At 48.5% G+C, this 16,197-nt stretch overlaps 2 protein-coding genes across 2 annotated transcripts in view; one reads left to right on the plus strand and one right to left on the minus strand.

Annotated features, from left to right (window-relative positions):
* The window catches only part of EEFSEC (eukaryotic elongation factor, selenocysteine-tRNA specific), a 470,949-nt gene that overhangs the window by 12,100 nt on the left and 442,652 nt on the right, over window positions 1-16,197 (minus strand). The gene's annotated exons all lie outside the window — the stretch shown is intronic.
* On the plus strand, window positions 1,007-1,708 carry DNAJB8 (DnaJ heat shock protein family (Hsp40) member B8). The gene has a single exon (XM_037139653.2). The coding sequence runs from the start codon at window positions 1,007-1,009 to the stop codon at window positions 1,706-1,708; it is 702 nt and encodes a 233-aa protein (XP_036995548.2).

Below are 16,197 nucleotides of genomic sequence, written 5' to 3' on the forward strand. Positions count from 1 at the left end.
ATCACATCTTGAGATCCTTAATTTAATTACATCTGCAAAAATCCTTTTGCAAATAAGGTCACATTCAGACTCTGGACATTATGACAGGGGCATATCTTTTTTGGGAGGGGACCACTATTCAAAATCTATACTCACTAATCTACAGTTATTTTAAATCCATATTTTTCTTTCCAGAATTGAGTGAAAAGTTCCTTTAAATTTGCTGTCCACTACAGTCTCAGACAACCCTGGGTTTGCATTTTCCTCTCTTTTCACCGACTTGTGTGACCTTGAGTACATTGCTACATGTCTCTGAGCTTCATTTGTTCAAGCTTTGAACTTCAAGGTTGAACTGATTGCTAGGTGCTCTCCTAGATGCTGACAAACATCCCTACCTTTGTAGGGTTTACCTCTGTGGATCTGATGAGGTAATGGGGCACAAGAAGAATAGACTCTTGCCCCCATCCTGCCTGAGCCCCCACCTAGGGCCCCCTCACTCCATACTAACAACACAGCCATTGGACATATCCCAGGAAGCCCTCACTCCCTTTGGCCACCATCACTGACCTCATTGCCCACATGGGCCTGGATCTCATAGCTGACCCCAGGGCTCAGCCAATAGCCCCGTCATTACCCAGCTCTGAGTCTCAGTCCACTTTGGTGGCCAGCCTTGCTCACAGGGGCAGATTGACATGTGGGGTGATGCCAAGTCCAGACCTGGGGGTGGATTTGCCCCACCCAGGGGTGATGTCATAAAGAGCCTGGCCTCAGCTCTGCAGGGGAACCTGCCCCACAGCATCAGTGTCTCTCCCCTCCCCCCACCTCTTTCAGTGGAGGTGTTCTCGAAAGCTGGTACTATGAAAAGGTAAACTCGCTGGGCAAAGTCACGCCCAGAGACAGCATAGTCCAACAAGAGCAGGGGCTCAGCAACCCACACCAGCTGCTGCCTCCTCTACACCCACCCCAGTCATCTGGTCCTTGGTGCCCACTTCACCTTCTCCTCCACTGCCTCTACTCCTGGCTGGGCATGGCTAACTATTATGAAGTGCTGGGGGTACAGTCGAGCGCTTCCTCAGAAGACATCAAGAAGGCCTACCGCAAGCTGGCCTTGCGCTGGCACCCTGACAAGAACCCTGACAACAAGGAAGAAGCTGAGAAGAAGTTCAAGCAGGTGTCTGAGGCCTATGAAGTCCTGTCTGACTCCCGGAAGCGCTCTGTTTATGACCGAGCAGGCTGTAACAGCTGGGTAGCTGGTGGGGGGGCCAGTACCCCTTATAACAGCCCTTTTGACACTGGCTACACCTTCCGAAATCCTGAGGACATCTTCCGCGAGTTTTTCGGTGGCCTGGACCCCTTCTCTTTTGACTTTTGGGTTACCCCCTTCAACAGTGACCGTGCTAATCAGAGCCATGGTCTGAGGGGTGCCTTGTCTGCTGGCTTTGGTGAGTTCCCAGCTTTCATGGAGGCCTTCTCAGCTTTCGACACACTGGGCTGGGGTGGGAGTGCTAGCCGTACCACCTTCTCATCCACTTCCTTTGGGGGCTCTGGCTCTGGCAGCTCAGGGTTCAAGTCAGTAATGTCATCCACTGAGATGATTAATGGACACAAGATCACCACCAAGCGCATTATGGAAAATGGGCAAGAGCGTGTGGAAGTGGAGGAGGATGGGCAGCTCAAGTCATTGACCATCAATGGCAAGGAACAGCTCAAACGGATGGACAACAAGTAACTGTGGCCACCCAGGCCCTGCACCTGCCACCTCGCTGCAACCACAGGCTTCTGGTTAATAAACATGCCAAGTGAGTTCATGGAAACAGCTAGTGAAGCTTCAGGGGTAAAAGGCGTCTTAAGTGTACTAGCACAGTGCTGGCATGGGCACGAGTGGATGTGCAGAGGAGCCTGTGCCTCTAGGCCTGTGGGTAATACCTCCCAAATCTGGCGTGCTGGGGGAAGGTGCAGGAGTGTTTCTACAGGTGATTTATGATATCTCATCTGTATTGTCTGGGTTGATAAATGCCATGACCATCAGTCCATCTCTGTTCAGCCCTGTGCCTCCATACCCACTATAAACTCTAGTGTGGCCTCATTATCCTCACAGGGCTTTGGGTCCAACTTCCAGCCCCTGATCTCTGCAACGATTCTTCTTGTGTGGTCGTTGTGCCAAAGTCCACATTGCATCATATTACCTACCTTGCTTTACTGCAAGGTAAAACCTTCACTGGCACTCTCTGCTCTAAGCAAAAGACCTCAGAACTCATCCTCATCATGAGGCCCTGGTGACCTGACCTTGCCCACACTTCTGGTCTCACCTCTCACCAACTCTCACTCTCTGAGCTGCTCCCATTCTGTCCTTCCCTCTGTTCCTTCAGTGCACCAAATGCCTGAGAGTCTCAGGACTGTTTTTCCCTCTGTTCCTTCACTGCACTAAATGCCAGAGATTCTCAGGACCTTCACACATGCTGCTCTCCCAAGTGAACATCCACTCATCTTCAGGCCTTTGCTCAAACATCACTTCTTTAAGGAGTTTTTCCCTGACACCCTATTCTGAATTAGCCCCCAACCTGCCTGCTCTGCTCTACTTTCTTATACTCCTCTCACCTGTTTTTCCATGGTTCTTACATTTTCATCTGTGTGACTGTTTGGAGGATGTGTGCATCTCGACCACTCTGAGGTCCAAGGGGGCAAGGCCTGCATCAGCCTTGTCTGGAATTTAGAGTGATGCCTGGTACAAGTAAGCAGGGCCTGTATTCGTTAGAAGAATGAATGTTTCTGGGTGTTGGTGGTGGGGGTATGGTGTGTAGGAGCATGTGATATGTGTGGTGTGGTATATGTGTGATGTGTGTGAGTGGAGTGTGGTGTATACAAGTGTATGTTGTGTGTGGTGTGGTATGTGGGGTGGTACATGTGATGTGTGTGGTATTTGTAATGTGGCATGAGGATGTGTGCTGTGTGTAAATGTGATATGAGTCAGTGTGGTGTGTGGGAAGGTGTGGTATGTATGTCGTGAAATTTGAGTGATGTGGTGTGTGTTGTGGTATGTATAAGGGGTGTGATGTGTGTGGGGTTGTGTGTGTGTGTGTGTGTGTGTGTGTGGTGCGGTGTGTGTGATGTGTGTAGGTATATATATGTGAGTATTGGGTGTCAGAGGTTGTGTGGTGATTCCAAGCAGGCCAATAAAGGCTGGGGCAGGAGATGAGAGACAGGAGGTGGTCCTGCTCAGTGAGTTCCAGAGATAGGTTGGGGTGGAGGCTCCTGCCTGCCTCTGTGGTGCTCCTGACTTGGACCTGAGGGTGGTCAGCCTTTAGAGTTAGGGCAGGTTCTGGACATGGCACTCTAGCAGGGGGCACTGTCAGCCAAGGCAGGGGTGGGCATCGTTTGAACAGTTCTGTTGGCTGTGGGCTGGGAGCAGTGAGAGAGGAAGTTTGCTGATACATGGGCCACTGTGGGCAGACAAGATGGTGGACACATGTGAGAATTGCTAGCTGGTATTCTTAGAACTGGAACCCTATTGTATGATTTCTCAAAGGATGCCCAAGTGACCCTATGTGAGTGGGCAGTAGTGTGTCACATGCATGGACACTATGCACACATTTCTGTCTGTGTATTTGTGGCATGGAGGAGTAGAAAACAGTTTGATTATGGCCTGCAGCCCCAGGAAACTATAAACTTCTCAAAAACAGGAGCTCTCTTTTACTCATTGCTATTTCCTAGCATCTAGCTCAGGGTGCTATATGAAGGTATTGTGTGGACATGTTTGTATACATCTTTCTATGAGCTGGGGTGAAGTCTCTACACCTGGCCCACAGGGCTCTGTCCTCAGCACTGTACTCTCAATACTGGTATCTAAGATTTGAAGGAGCTACAAAAGGCACAGGCCTCACATTCTCTGATAATACTCAGCTAGAAGGGAGCAGATTCGAAAGCAGTTGCCCAATTAGAAATAAGAAGATGCCCGACCCTGAAAACTGGAGTAAATAATTCTGCTTTAAAGAGAAGAAGGAAGTTAGGCTGAAAAAGATCTGGCTGGGTCAGCAGTGGGTGGGTCCCATCCTTTGTGTGACCAGAAGATGTTAATGAAAAAGTACCTGGGAAGTTTTACATGACCTTAAGAAATGAAGGGCTTTAGAACTTCTGATCCCACTTTGTGCTCAGCTTCAGGTGCTGTCCTGATAGAGGGGTAGGGTCAGCATAGGGTGGATCTAGAGGTGGTGGCTAAGGTGGGGAAAAGGTTGGAGACTCCATCCTCTCAGGAGCTGGGGAGACTCAGCATGGAGAAAGGCAGCCTTGTGGACTCCAGTTGCTGTACCCAAGTCTCTGCAGGGCTATTTTAGACCAGGAGACCAGATGAGTCTGAAGCACAGAGATCAGATCTAGAACTCACTAGAGGGGCTAGGTATCAGAAGGAGTAGGCCCTGCGGAAGCAGAGCTTTCTCCAAGTCAGAGCAAGGCAGATTCCCTAAGGGGGAATGAAATTTTATGGGAGGGATGCCGGTGCTGAAGAAGGGGAAACTGTGTTCTGATTACCTGTGGGACTACTGAGTATCAGTCTTTTAAAAATATGTATTTTAAATACATTTTTTGTTGAAACAATCTCAAACTTAAAGATGTGTCAGGCACTTTTAATTGAATGCAATTCAAGAAATATGTATTGAGCTCTAGAGATACAGCAATTGGCAAAGCTGTTAGATTCTTATCTTGTGGAGCTGACTCTCTTTTGGGGGAGAAGATAACAAGCAGGTGTGTAGACTACTGTCCCCTGTAGTAATGAATGTGAGAGAGGAAATACAAACAGGTAAACATCCTCTTCCTGATGGAGGAGGATGGGGTCAAATGATTGGCAGGGGAGTTTTAAATCAGGTGGTCCTGGAAGGCCTCTCTGAGGAGGTGGCATTTATCAGGAACTGGAATGAAAGTGATACCATAGACCATGCATCTATCTGGGGGAAAAGCAGTTTGGGGAGAGGGAACAGCAAGAGCAAAGACCCTGAGGGAGGAAAAGGAAAAAAGGCCAGTGAGGTGAATACATACAGTTTTATTTAAAGTTCACGATTCTCCCAGACTGTGGTCACTGACCCATGTTACACAACAGGAAACAGGCTTGGAGAGGAGTTCCTTGGGGATTGGAGTCAGAAAAGGAGGTGATTCCAGGTTTCAGGGTTTAAGGCTGATTAGTGACAGGGTCTATGTCACTAATTAGTTTCCCAGGCTGGAAAGAGAGGAGTATGGGCATGACCAAAAAAGGTGCTAGGAATGCCATTGGGCTGGAACCTAATCAGATTTTGCTAAGTCATGCATCTCAGCTCCTAGCCTAGTGCCTGACAGGTATTCAATAAGTAATGTGAAATGGCAGAAGATGGAAACAGATTGTTCCAGGGAATGGCAAGTATGCTCAGAGGATAACCCCTGGAGTTCATGATGGGAGAAGATGCTAGGAGGCCTTGAAACAGGGGAAGGTGGAGCCTGAGCACAGACACACCTGGGGAGGAATTCCTCCCCATTTCTAGTAGAGCTGGGATGAGGAACACACATGGTGGGAGGGCTGAAAGCCCAGAGGTGTGCCTGGGTGATAGATAGTTCTTCCAGAGGAGCTTGTTAAAGGCTTTTTCTAGAAAGCCAAGGGGCATCACCCCAAAATGTTTTGGGGTTGCAAAGCCCCTTGGGTGCTGCAAGTACCCTGTCCAGGAGGATATAGTAGATAACCTGGATGCTCAGCTACGCTTCGAGCCACAGTCCAGGCTCTGGCTGGGTCCCACCTTCAGGAGCCCCTGGGACAGACTGGCAGCTGGAGTTTCCCTAACCACATTATCCAAGGGGCAGGAGAGCCCCAAGATGCACAGACAGCTGAACCCCACCTTCCAGTCCTGCAGGGACTAACTTCATCAAAACCCCCTCTACAACATTAACCACCTGAACTTTGCCCCTGTCAACATGCTAATTTCACCTCTGGCCAGCTGAGGTTTTATCAAGTGGGTCTGCTTAGTTCTGACAGCTTCTGGGAAAATCCAGTTACAGCTCAGCAGCCCAGGTGGTTTCATGTTTCTGGGGTTGGGTTCACAACAGAGATTTGGGTGCTGGTAAGGCACTGGTGTTCTTGAACACCCTAAGGTCTTCATGGCCAGGGCTCATGGTCTGTGCTGCCTTCCTTTCACCAAGCCTCATAACTGAAGCTAGGACCTTCCCTCTCCAGCACAGATCATCAGAGCATTCCCCTGCTTCAACTCCTTTTGTGACTACTAAACATGGCAGCTGATGTACCTGGCTGGCTAAGCATCCGAAATGTCCTCAACTACCTGGCTAAATACTTGTCTCAACACTTAGCCCATTTGACAGATGGAGAAACTGAAGCCTAGACAGGCTGAGGAGTAGTTGCTTCACAACCAAAAGTCCAATGCCCTACCTAGCATTCAAGGCCTCCATTGCCTTTCCAGGCACTGCCTGCTCCAGGACCTTCCCGTGTCTACATCATCTTGTGAATACTGTTCCCTTCACCTGGGTCACCTTTCTCATCTCTTTTTGGCCTGTTAAATTTATTTTTGGAGGACTTCATATCACCTCCATGGGAAAGCCCCACCAAACTGCACCAGAGCTGGCCATTCTGGACACAGGAACTTGACCAGGAACCCCTTATGGGCCTGACTGGGTACAGGGTGCTGGGACTGCAGCAGTGAGGAGTCCCGGTGGCCCTCCATAGGGTCCCCACAACCCAGCACTCACACCCTGGCTTGGAACCTACTGATCAGGTCCAGTGTAGTCATGCTTCCAACAAAGGAAGGCCCTGAGCATGGGGGTTACATTGTGGCCCCTCTAGTGGCCCCACCCTACCCCCAGCATGGATCCTGCCATAAGTGGGCTCTGTCATTGCACCAGACTCATCACTGACCTCCCTGACAGTTTTTTTCCTCTTATACCTGTTTTTCATACTAGCAGCCAGAAGAATCTTATAAAAACTTAAGATATTTTGCAAGACACTCAAAGTAAAAGCCAAAGTCTTCATAGTGCCTCACAAGGCCCTGTGTCATCTGACCCCCATGACGTCCCTAGTGTCCCCATTGTCCACTCTGCCTTAGCCTCAGCAGCCTCTTCACTGCCCTGCACACACACCTGGCATATCCTGCTTCTTCCCAGGATCTTTACATACCCCTTCCTCCCCTGTCTCCCTTCAGGTCTTTGCTCATCTTCCTGCTGTCTTCCTCACTTTCTGCTCTTCAGCCCCCTCCCCACTTCCTTCTTATTTCAGGACTTTAGCACACACTGACCCCACTGCCTGAAACACCTACCCCTGTCAGCTCCAGCCAGCTAACTCCTACCAACCTCATCTTGCCTCAGATGCCACTTTGCCAGGGAGGCCTCAGACCTCCTTCACCCACCACTCCTGGATTCCCACATCCTGACAGGGTCCCTGGACGTCTAAAGGGACTCAAATCCTAGGGAAGGGAGTGATCTACCCATTGATGAGTGGACAAGATGGCATCCCAATGTGTTTTTCTGGCACTAGGATTCAAGATACTGGGGCATTTTACAAGTGAGGGCACCACAGCCTTGGGGGCGGGGGGGCCATCTCAGTTTACAGAGAGGTAGGAAGCCATGTCTGCACTTCTCTACTATGAGTGGCCTGAGACCTAGCCAGGCAGTGTTACCCACATTGTGGAGTTTTCTACCAGGGTTTGGTTTCTTTTTTTTCTTTTTTTAAAGATTTTATTTATTTATTTTTAGAGGGGAAGGGAAGGAGAGAGGGAGAGAAATATCAATGTATGGTTGCTTCTTGTGCGTCCCCTGCTGGGAACTGGCCTGCGACCCAGGCATGTGCCCTGACTGGGAATCGAACCGCGATACTTTGGTTCACAGGCCCGCACTCAATCCACTGAGCCACACCAGCCAGGGCCAGGGTTTGGTTTCTTTGTGGACTGGGACAGTGGCAATTTTCTCAGCCTTACTAAGTACACATGAGGTGCTTTGCTTATACACGATCCCAGAGACTTGCACTGGCCCCCAAACACAGGGATGTCTCTTTGCCCTCATTTTATAGATGGAGAAACTGAGGGTCCAAGGGTTAGAGACTTGGTTAAGGTCACAGCCACAGTGAAAGCTGGTTCTGCCCTCCTCATCCTTTCTCCTTGCATTTAAGGCCTGGGGCAGCATAGGTGAGGCTCAGGCATCCTCCTGCCTGCCCTCCCTCCCTCTGGCCAGTTAGTGTTATGATGTTATCACAGCTGATTTAATTTCAAAGACGGATTGAGCTGTGGTGGGTGGGGGAGCAGTTACTCGAAACCATCTGCCCTGTTGTCATGGGGATGGGCTCCCAGCAATTGTTCAGGGGCTGAATCCAGATAAGGGCATGGAGGGGGCTGGAGAGGACTGCATGAACAGGGTGGGGATGGGTGGGACGATGGGGGAGCAAGGAAAAAATCAAGGAAGGAGAGACATAAGGGCGCGGAAAGGAGGGCCCAGGGAGACAGGGCAAATGTGCCCAAATGAAGGGACAGAGAAACAGAAAAACACCTGTACATAGCTATGGAATGGATACCAATCAGTCTCAGAGCAAATTCGGTGTGTGCAACAAGGGGTGACAGGGATGCTTTGCCTGCCCACTGCTTACTTGACCACAGACCCCCACACTAACTCCAGACCCCGTGCTAAGCCATGGCTTCTCACAGCAGTGTTTCTACTGGGACAGATCTTGGAGGAACATTCAGACCTCATCTGGCTCTTCTGCCACAATAGGATCCCAAATCCTAGTGTTTCTCCCTGGGTCCTGAGCTCGACTCAGAGTTGGGAACAATAACGGTTTTTGTCAAACAACTGCCAGCTCCCTTGATCTGGCTTTTAGGCCAATCACATCATTAAAACTTGCCAAGACAACAATGGTCTCTTCTTGCAGAGAGAGGGGAGGGGCTGAGCACCTACATTCACCTACATTGTGTTTTGTCTACCAAACATCATCCATGCCTCTAGATAGCCCTCCCCATTTTATAGGACAGGAACTTGGAAAAAGAACCCCTACTGTAACTAATATTTATCCATCACCTCTTGTGTGCCAGGGCTTGAAAGGTACTGGGACAGCATATAGGGGCTTTGTTCTGTTAGACCCCACCACCCATGCCCCACCTTCCCTGAACTCAGGGCCTGGCTTGTCTAAGCCCTATCTTCAAGTTGCCCTGGTCCTGTTCTCACAGAGGAAGCCCTAGTGCATCCCACAGTTGGCCTGTAAGTCTTTGCAGATGCTCTCCTGTCCCAGCCAGATGGGGGAAGGGAGCACCAATTCAGCAATTTTAAGACAGCTGCTTCTGATGGCACACCACAACCCCCAACTCCCCAGTCAGCCACCTGTATGGACCCCATGATTGTCCTTCCTATGCCATCTGCCATTGTCTGGTCCTACCTCTGCATCAGGTCAAAGGTGGTGTGTGCTGACACTGCTGTCCAGTGCCCAGCTCAGAAGGTGGTGCACATTGGGGCCTTAGGAATGCTGACATGTCTACTTTTACCTCAGCCGCAGTAGGCTGACTTCAGATCTGGACACCCACTGTATCCTGGATGCCTTTGGCCTCCGTCAGGCATCTCACAATGACCCAAGGAGCTCCCACTGTAGACCTCTGCCACAGCCTCCTCTCCTCCCTGGGCCCCAGGCTACCAACACCAACCTGCCTGCAGTGGCCCTCTAATGACAACTTGAGTGCTTCTCTGACTTTGTGACTTCTCTGTTCCAGCCCTTAGAAAAAAACTGAGATACTTTCCTTCTAGAGTTATTTATTCTACAGTCATTCATTGCTACATTTGCATTACTAGCAGTACAAAGTCCAAACTTCCCAAAGCAGCTCACAGGATACTATTAAAATCCCTTTTGAATTCAAACAAATTGGACTATTATGCCTTCAGGTGGAAACCTCCAAACTACTCTCAAAGACCCAGGACAAAGTCCCAATACTCACCAAGACCCAGGGTCTCAGCCTCATCTTTCACTATCTCCCACCTCCCTCTTTTATTTTGCAATGGGTGATTAGTGGACTATGGTAAAATACACATAACAACACATATGTAAAATACACATAAAAGGATAGCAATGGAAGAATTAGGAAAGATCAAGAGCAAAGATGTGTCATTAGAGACCAAGGCTAAGATCATCCACGCCCTTGTATTCCTAATTATTATGTATGGCTGCAAAAGTTGGAAGTGAAGTAGGCTGATGGGAAAAAATTGATTCATTTCAAATATGGAGGAGAGCTCTACAGATACTCTGGACCTCCAAAGTTGAACAAATGGGTCCTAGAACAAATCAAACCTGAAACATCGCTGAAGGCATAAATAACAAAACTGAAGCTGTCTACTTCAGCCACATCATTCTAATTTCTGCTTATATGAATTTGACTCCTCTAGGAACCTCATATAAGTGGAATTATATAGTGTCTGTCCTTCTGTTAGACTTCTATTTATTGCTTGGACTTGCCCTGTCCTTTCTCAAGTGAGCAGGCATTTTCACCCACAGTGGGCATGATAGTGGGTGATTGCAGGCAAAGTTGACCCCACCCAGAAAAGGAAGAGAGTGAGAAGCAATATTTGACAGCAGTCTTGGAGACTTCTAGTGTCCTTTATGTACAAGGCAATTCTATATTGACAAGTTTGTGAGAATTTGAAATTTATTTTTCAGCTTGTGCTTATTATAACAAATTAAAAATGTATAGAAAAATATAAAATAAAAATACCCTCACAGATACACCCAGTTCTTGGCTCTGTACATATTTCACTGGTGGAGATTTGCAAAGTATCTTAGCTAACATTTTGGTAAACTTTACTTTGCATGTGTATATTATTCCTTTTTAACCAAAATGAGCACCATTCCACATGTGTCATAATGCCTCTTGCTTTATCCACATGGCAGTATATTTTGGACATTTGCTGCCGTCCATGTAACCCCATCTTATAGAAGGGGAAGATGATGCTGCTTGGGGGAAGAGTTATTTGAGCTCACCAGGCAGGAAGTAGATGGGTGGGGCCAGATCCCAGGTCACAGGACAACCAGCCTCCTGCTGCCTCCAACCATGTCTTTTCTCCTAGAAACAGATGCCCATCTGTCCCGGGGGTCTGATGGGAGTTGAGGCCTCAGCTTCATTCCTGTTGGGCTATTTTGTCACCAAGTCTGTCAGAACTCAAGTAGATAGTGCAGAGATCCCCCCTCCCTGTTATAGGGTTGTGGGGGGCAAGGTGTACAGATTTCCAGCCTCAGGTGAGATACATACCAGGTTCTGGTAGGAGGGTTGAGGTTTAGAGTCAGACAAATGGGGGCCTAATCAATGCACAAGTCACCTTACCCCTCTGAGCCTATTTCCTTTTATGCCAAATACCACATTTCTATCCACTACATTTCTGCCCCTCACACCAGTGCTGGGGATGGTAGCATGTGTAATGGCATGTAGGCAATGCCTCCCATGCTCATTTTCCCCTTTCTCCCATCAATGTCCAAGTGGTTGGGATGAGGGTGAGGGAAGCAGACTTGCTCCCTGCTACTTCACAGACCACCCCTCCCAGACTCTTCCATCCTTTGCTCACACTACTCCTCACTTCTAGACCATCTTTTATTTTATGATTCAGAGCCTTCACTTTCTTTAGGATTTCTTGGGGGAAGGAGCTTATATTTGTTTCTTATTGCTGCTGTAACAAATTACCACAAAGTTAGTGGCTTAAAACAGCATACATTTATTCTCTTACAGTCTTGGAAGCCAGAATTACAACATGAGTCTTACTGAGCTAGAATCAAGGTGTTGGCAGAGCTGTGTTCCTTCTGGAGACTGGAGGAGAATCTGTCTCTGCACCCTAGAGACTTCCTGCAGTCATTCACTAGTGGTTCCATCCTTCATCTTCAGAGCCAGCAGTGTAACATCTCCAGTGTCTCGAACTCTTACCCTCCTGCTTTCCTCTTATAAAAACCTTTGTGATTATATTGGGCTTTCCTGTATAATTCAGGATGATCTCGCCATCTCATGCCCTTAACTTAATTATATCTGCAGAGCTCCTTTTGCCATTTAAGGTAACATACCTGTTTTGGGGATTAGGAAGTGGATGTCTTTGGGGGCCATTATTCAGCCCACCACAAGGCCTTTTTTCTTTTTTTTTTAAGATGTTATTTATTTTTACAGGGAGGGGGAGGGAGAGAGAGAGGGAGAGAAATATCTATGTGTAAGAGAGCTATCAATCGGCTGCCTCTCAAATGTCCACAAATGGGGACCCAGCATGCAACCCAGGCACATGCCCTGACTGGGAATTGAACTGATGACCCTTTGATTTGCAGGGCAATGCCCAACCCACTGAGCCACACCAGTCAGGGCCCACCACAGGATTTTTAGAGAGAATGGGGATCAGAGGCTGGTGTAACAGCTCATGGCCACCTACTTCTCAAATGACCTCCTGCCTGGAAGGCACTTGAATACTTTGATCCCTGGGGCAGGACCTGGGTTCAACTCTGATTCCCTGAAGGGAAGCCCAGTGAAAGGAGGGTGATCTGAACAAAGGAGAAGAAATCAGGAGGTCATGGCTGGGAGCTAGGATTAAGAAGTAGGGCCTGCAAGGTGGGGCTAAAACCACGGGGAGGCAGCTGTCAGGGTCCTGAATGTGCTCAGCCCCTCTTGCTGGAGAACCTAGGCCTGTCTCTCTTCCTGTTTTGACTTGCTTCTCCAGCTGTCAAGAAGGGAAGACTAATGCCTCTCCTCTTCCCAAGGCTGTGTTGTCTGCTCCAGAGGCTGACATCTTGTCCATTGAGAGGCATTAGTCTTCCCTTCCACTGAGCCCAAAGAATGGTCTTGGCACAGGTCCCTGGAAAGCCTAAGGATCACAGTGCATAGCTTGTCCTTGGTGGTTGTCCTAGGATGCCATAGATTGTGGGATGTCCACAGGGGCAGTTTAGATTTGTTTTGAGAAAAAGTTTCATTACAGCATCCATTAGCATCTCAGAGGGGTCTGGGGTGCACCCAAGGTTGAACATGACTTCAGATGACATCTCTGAGCCCCCCATCTCCCTCTTTCCCCACCAAGGCTACCCAGCTCCATGTTTTCTGCATCTGACACTCCCTGATTTGGTGGGGTTTGGCCCCCAGAACTGGCCTCCCCTCCATGGGTCCTGGAGGCACGGGAGCTAAGCAGTGCTGGGCTAAGGCCGCCAACCACATTGAGCTGTCACACCCCCAAAGCAGGAACCTGGTACCACCAGCCACTTGAGCCCTCGGGTGCCGTGGTTATTGCGGTCACTGGAGCAGCCAGTCAGGAAACCTCTGGGGTCATGGAGTTCTGGATGACAGCAAGGGTACATACAAGCTATCTTCTCTCCATATGCTTGAGCTGCTCTCCACCCCTTGAATCTTCACCATATCTACATAGCCTCTCTGCCACCATACCTCTGGCCATGCAGCTCCTACCCCCAGTGTCCTTCCAACCCTTCTCCATCAAGGCCAAATGAAGACTTGGCTTTCTTTTGGCCCATCATATTTCTCCCTTTTGAAACCACAGAAATCAGTCTCTCTCCATTTGATATTTCTGAATATCTTTCACTTGGCATGCTAGCATCCAGTGCCTTGAGGACAGGGACATTCTCTGCTCTGCTTTTCAGGACCAGAAGAACCAGCAGCAGTGGCTCAGAGGTAACTACTGAGAAGAAAAAGTATTTCCCTGCACAGCTAAAGGTGACAGGACAGGTGTCCCAAGGATCCCTGTTGTACCAGATGGGGAACATGGAGCTGGGTCTTGTGCCTTTCCCACTCTTCTATGCTCCATGTGACCTTCCTGAAATCCGGGCCTTTGAAAGAATGCCTTTTGGAAAGGAAAGCAAGGGCATTTATTACAAAAGGCTGATTCCCACACTTGTATGAAATTGATATTTAATTAAAGAGTTATTTATTAATTACGCTTATTAATTGCCTGCCAGTTGCTGACTGAGAAAGGCTGGCTTGCAGAAGTACCCACGGCACCTGGGCTTCTCGCAGAAGTGGGTCAACAGCACCATCTCTGTTCACACTAGTTCAGTTGCTGACTTAGCTGCCAATGGTCTGGCTCTTCTCCCCACAGGAGACTCAGGGGTGTTGTTGATGTACCTTGGTGATAACACTCCTGATGCCCAGGAGTGTTAGCTTCCCCAGGGCTGGTGGGTTTTGGTGTTTTCTGTGGCAGCCATGGGGGTCCAGGCACAACACCTCAGTCTTATTTCCACCTTGGGATCCAGATCATGAATCTGCTGGGCTATATCCTGGTGCCTCACCTTGAATGGCCCACTCATGCCATTCACTTCCCATGCCAAAAGTGGACTTGGTATCTTCCTCCCCACACTTGACCTCCAACCTGCACCCCTGCCCAGGGGCGGTCCCTCTATCCATTCAATTGCCCACCCAGGCACCTGGGAATCATTCTGAGGATCTTCCTCTCCGTGCCTGCTGCACTACTCTGGTCTAAGCCTGAAGGAAGCGAGGAAGCAAGGCCAGTGAAGGTCTAGGGAGAGCATTTCCACAGGGGACACAGCAAGTGCAAGGGCCCTGAGTTACTAGTCTTCTCTAAAAAGCAAAGAAGGCCCTGAGCTCAATGGACTGAAGAGTGGTTGAAGATGTAGGAGGGGGACTGGATCCTAGGTCTTTCTCAGGGCTGTGTTATTTGCTGGGTAGATGAGAAGCTATTGGAATGTTCAGAGCAGAGGAAGGGCTCACTTATGTTTTCAAGGGATTGCTCTGGCTGCTTTTGTGGAGGAGACTGTTGGGATGTAAAAGTGGAAGCAGGGAGACTGAGAGGAGGCCGTGGCAGCTCCCTTGTAAGAGTATGATGACTTGGATCAGAGGGATAGTAATGGAGGTGGTGCAATTAATTGGTAGAATGCTTGGAAGATCAAACCGCAAAGCTCTGCTGATGGGTTGGATATGGGGCAAGAGAAACGAGTCAAGGGTGACTCCATGTTTTCTGGCATGATAAAATGGAGCTACTAGTCATTAAATAGGGAAAAACTGCAAGGCTGAGGGACAAGGCAGAGCACATCTGTAGAGGAAAATCGGGAGTTCAGTTTGAAGTACTTTGAGCTTGACAGGCACAATAGACAGCCAAGTAAGAGATGCCCAGTAACCACTGAGATCTGGGGCTCAGTGAGAAGATCAGGACCAGGCTGGTAGACTGATGTCTATAAGTATATGCAATGATTTTTTAAAGGCCTGAGAATGAATGAGATCACCCAGAGAGTAAGCAGAGGTGGAGAGAGGTCCAAGGAAAGTCAGAAGCCAGAGAGAGAAGGAGCAGTCTCCATCTTAGTTCACCTTGCTTTTTTTTCACCCTTCTTTCCCACTAGGAATTACCTGGTTACAAGGGACAGAGATCAATCCTTGTTAATGTAAGTTAAAAGGACGAAGAAGCACTATTTGAATGGGTACAGCCTAGGTAAAGGAAAAAAGAAATCCCCCTAAATTGTGGGAAGTTTAGGAAGCTAGGCAACTCCTGGATCAAAGAGCAGTCCCTTTGGACCACTGCCATTGGAACCAATCAGCTTCAACAGTGTTCCATTGTTGTGTGGGTCCACTCAGTGTCAATTGGCCAAGCATTTGTGGAGAACAGTGGGCACTGTCATTTTCACTACCACTGTCATTACTATACCACTAACAATGGACCACCCCCATTGTTATCACCAGCACCTAAACACTATCACCAGACACTCACCACTACTTCATTTACTTACTCAAGAAATCTTTGCATGTCTGCTACATGACAGGAAGAATGCTGGGTTTTGTTGATACCATGATGAGGAACAATCATTTGCACTTGTAAGTGGATTAAGTCTGGTGAGGGAGAAGTTTTATCAGATAGTCATAAAAGAAAGACTACAACTCAGAGAAGTGCCACAGGAGACAAATAAGATGCTGGAAGAGTCTGTAGGGGGACTTGACCCAGATAGGAAGATGAGAGAAAACCACTCTGAAATCAGAAAGGCAAGTGTGAATTCATAAGGGGAGGGAAAATTGCATCAGGCAGAGGGATTTACATGTGAAAAATCTCTGTGGCAAGAGGGAGGTATGAGAACAAGGGGCTGAGAGAAGGCCATCATGGCTGAAGGAAGAGAATAAAAAGCATGGTGGCAGGGACAGGATAGTGTGCAGGGTCTGCCATGAGTGTTGTCACCTTGATCTTAAGTGCAATGGGAAGTCATAGGAAGTTTGAAACAAGAAGATGCCTCATTGGATTTGTATTGTGGAAAGAGGAAAACAAGGG

This window comes from Artibeus jamaicensis, unplaced genomic scaffold, assembly GCF_021234435.1.
Source record: "Artibeus jamaicensis isolate MK-2021 breed Jamaican fruit bat unplaced genomic scaffold, CSHL_Jam_final contig_558, whole genome shotgun sequence".
NCBI lineage: Eukaryota > Metazoa > Chordata > Mammalia > Chiroptera > Phyllostomidae > Artibeus > Artibeus jamaicensis.

What these genes read in the sequence shown, in the direction of transcription:
- DNAJB8 (XM_037139653.2), top strand. Translation starts at nt 1,007, where the DNA reads ATGGCTAACTATTATGAAGTGCTGGGGGTACAGTCGAGCGCTTCCTCA.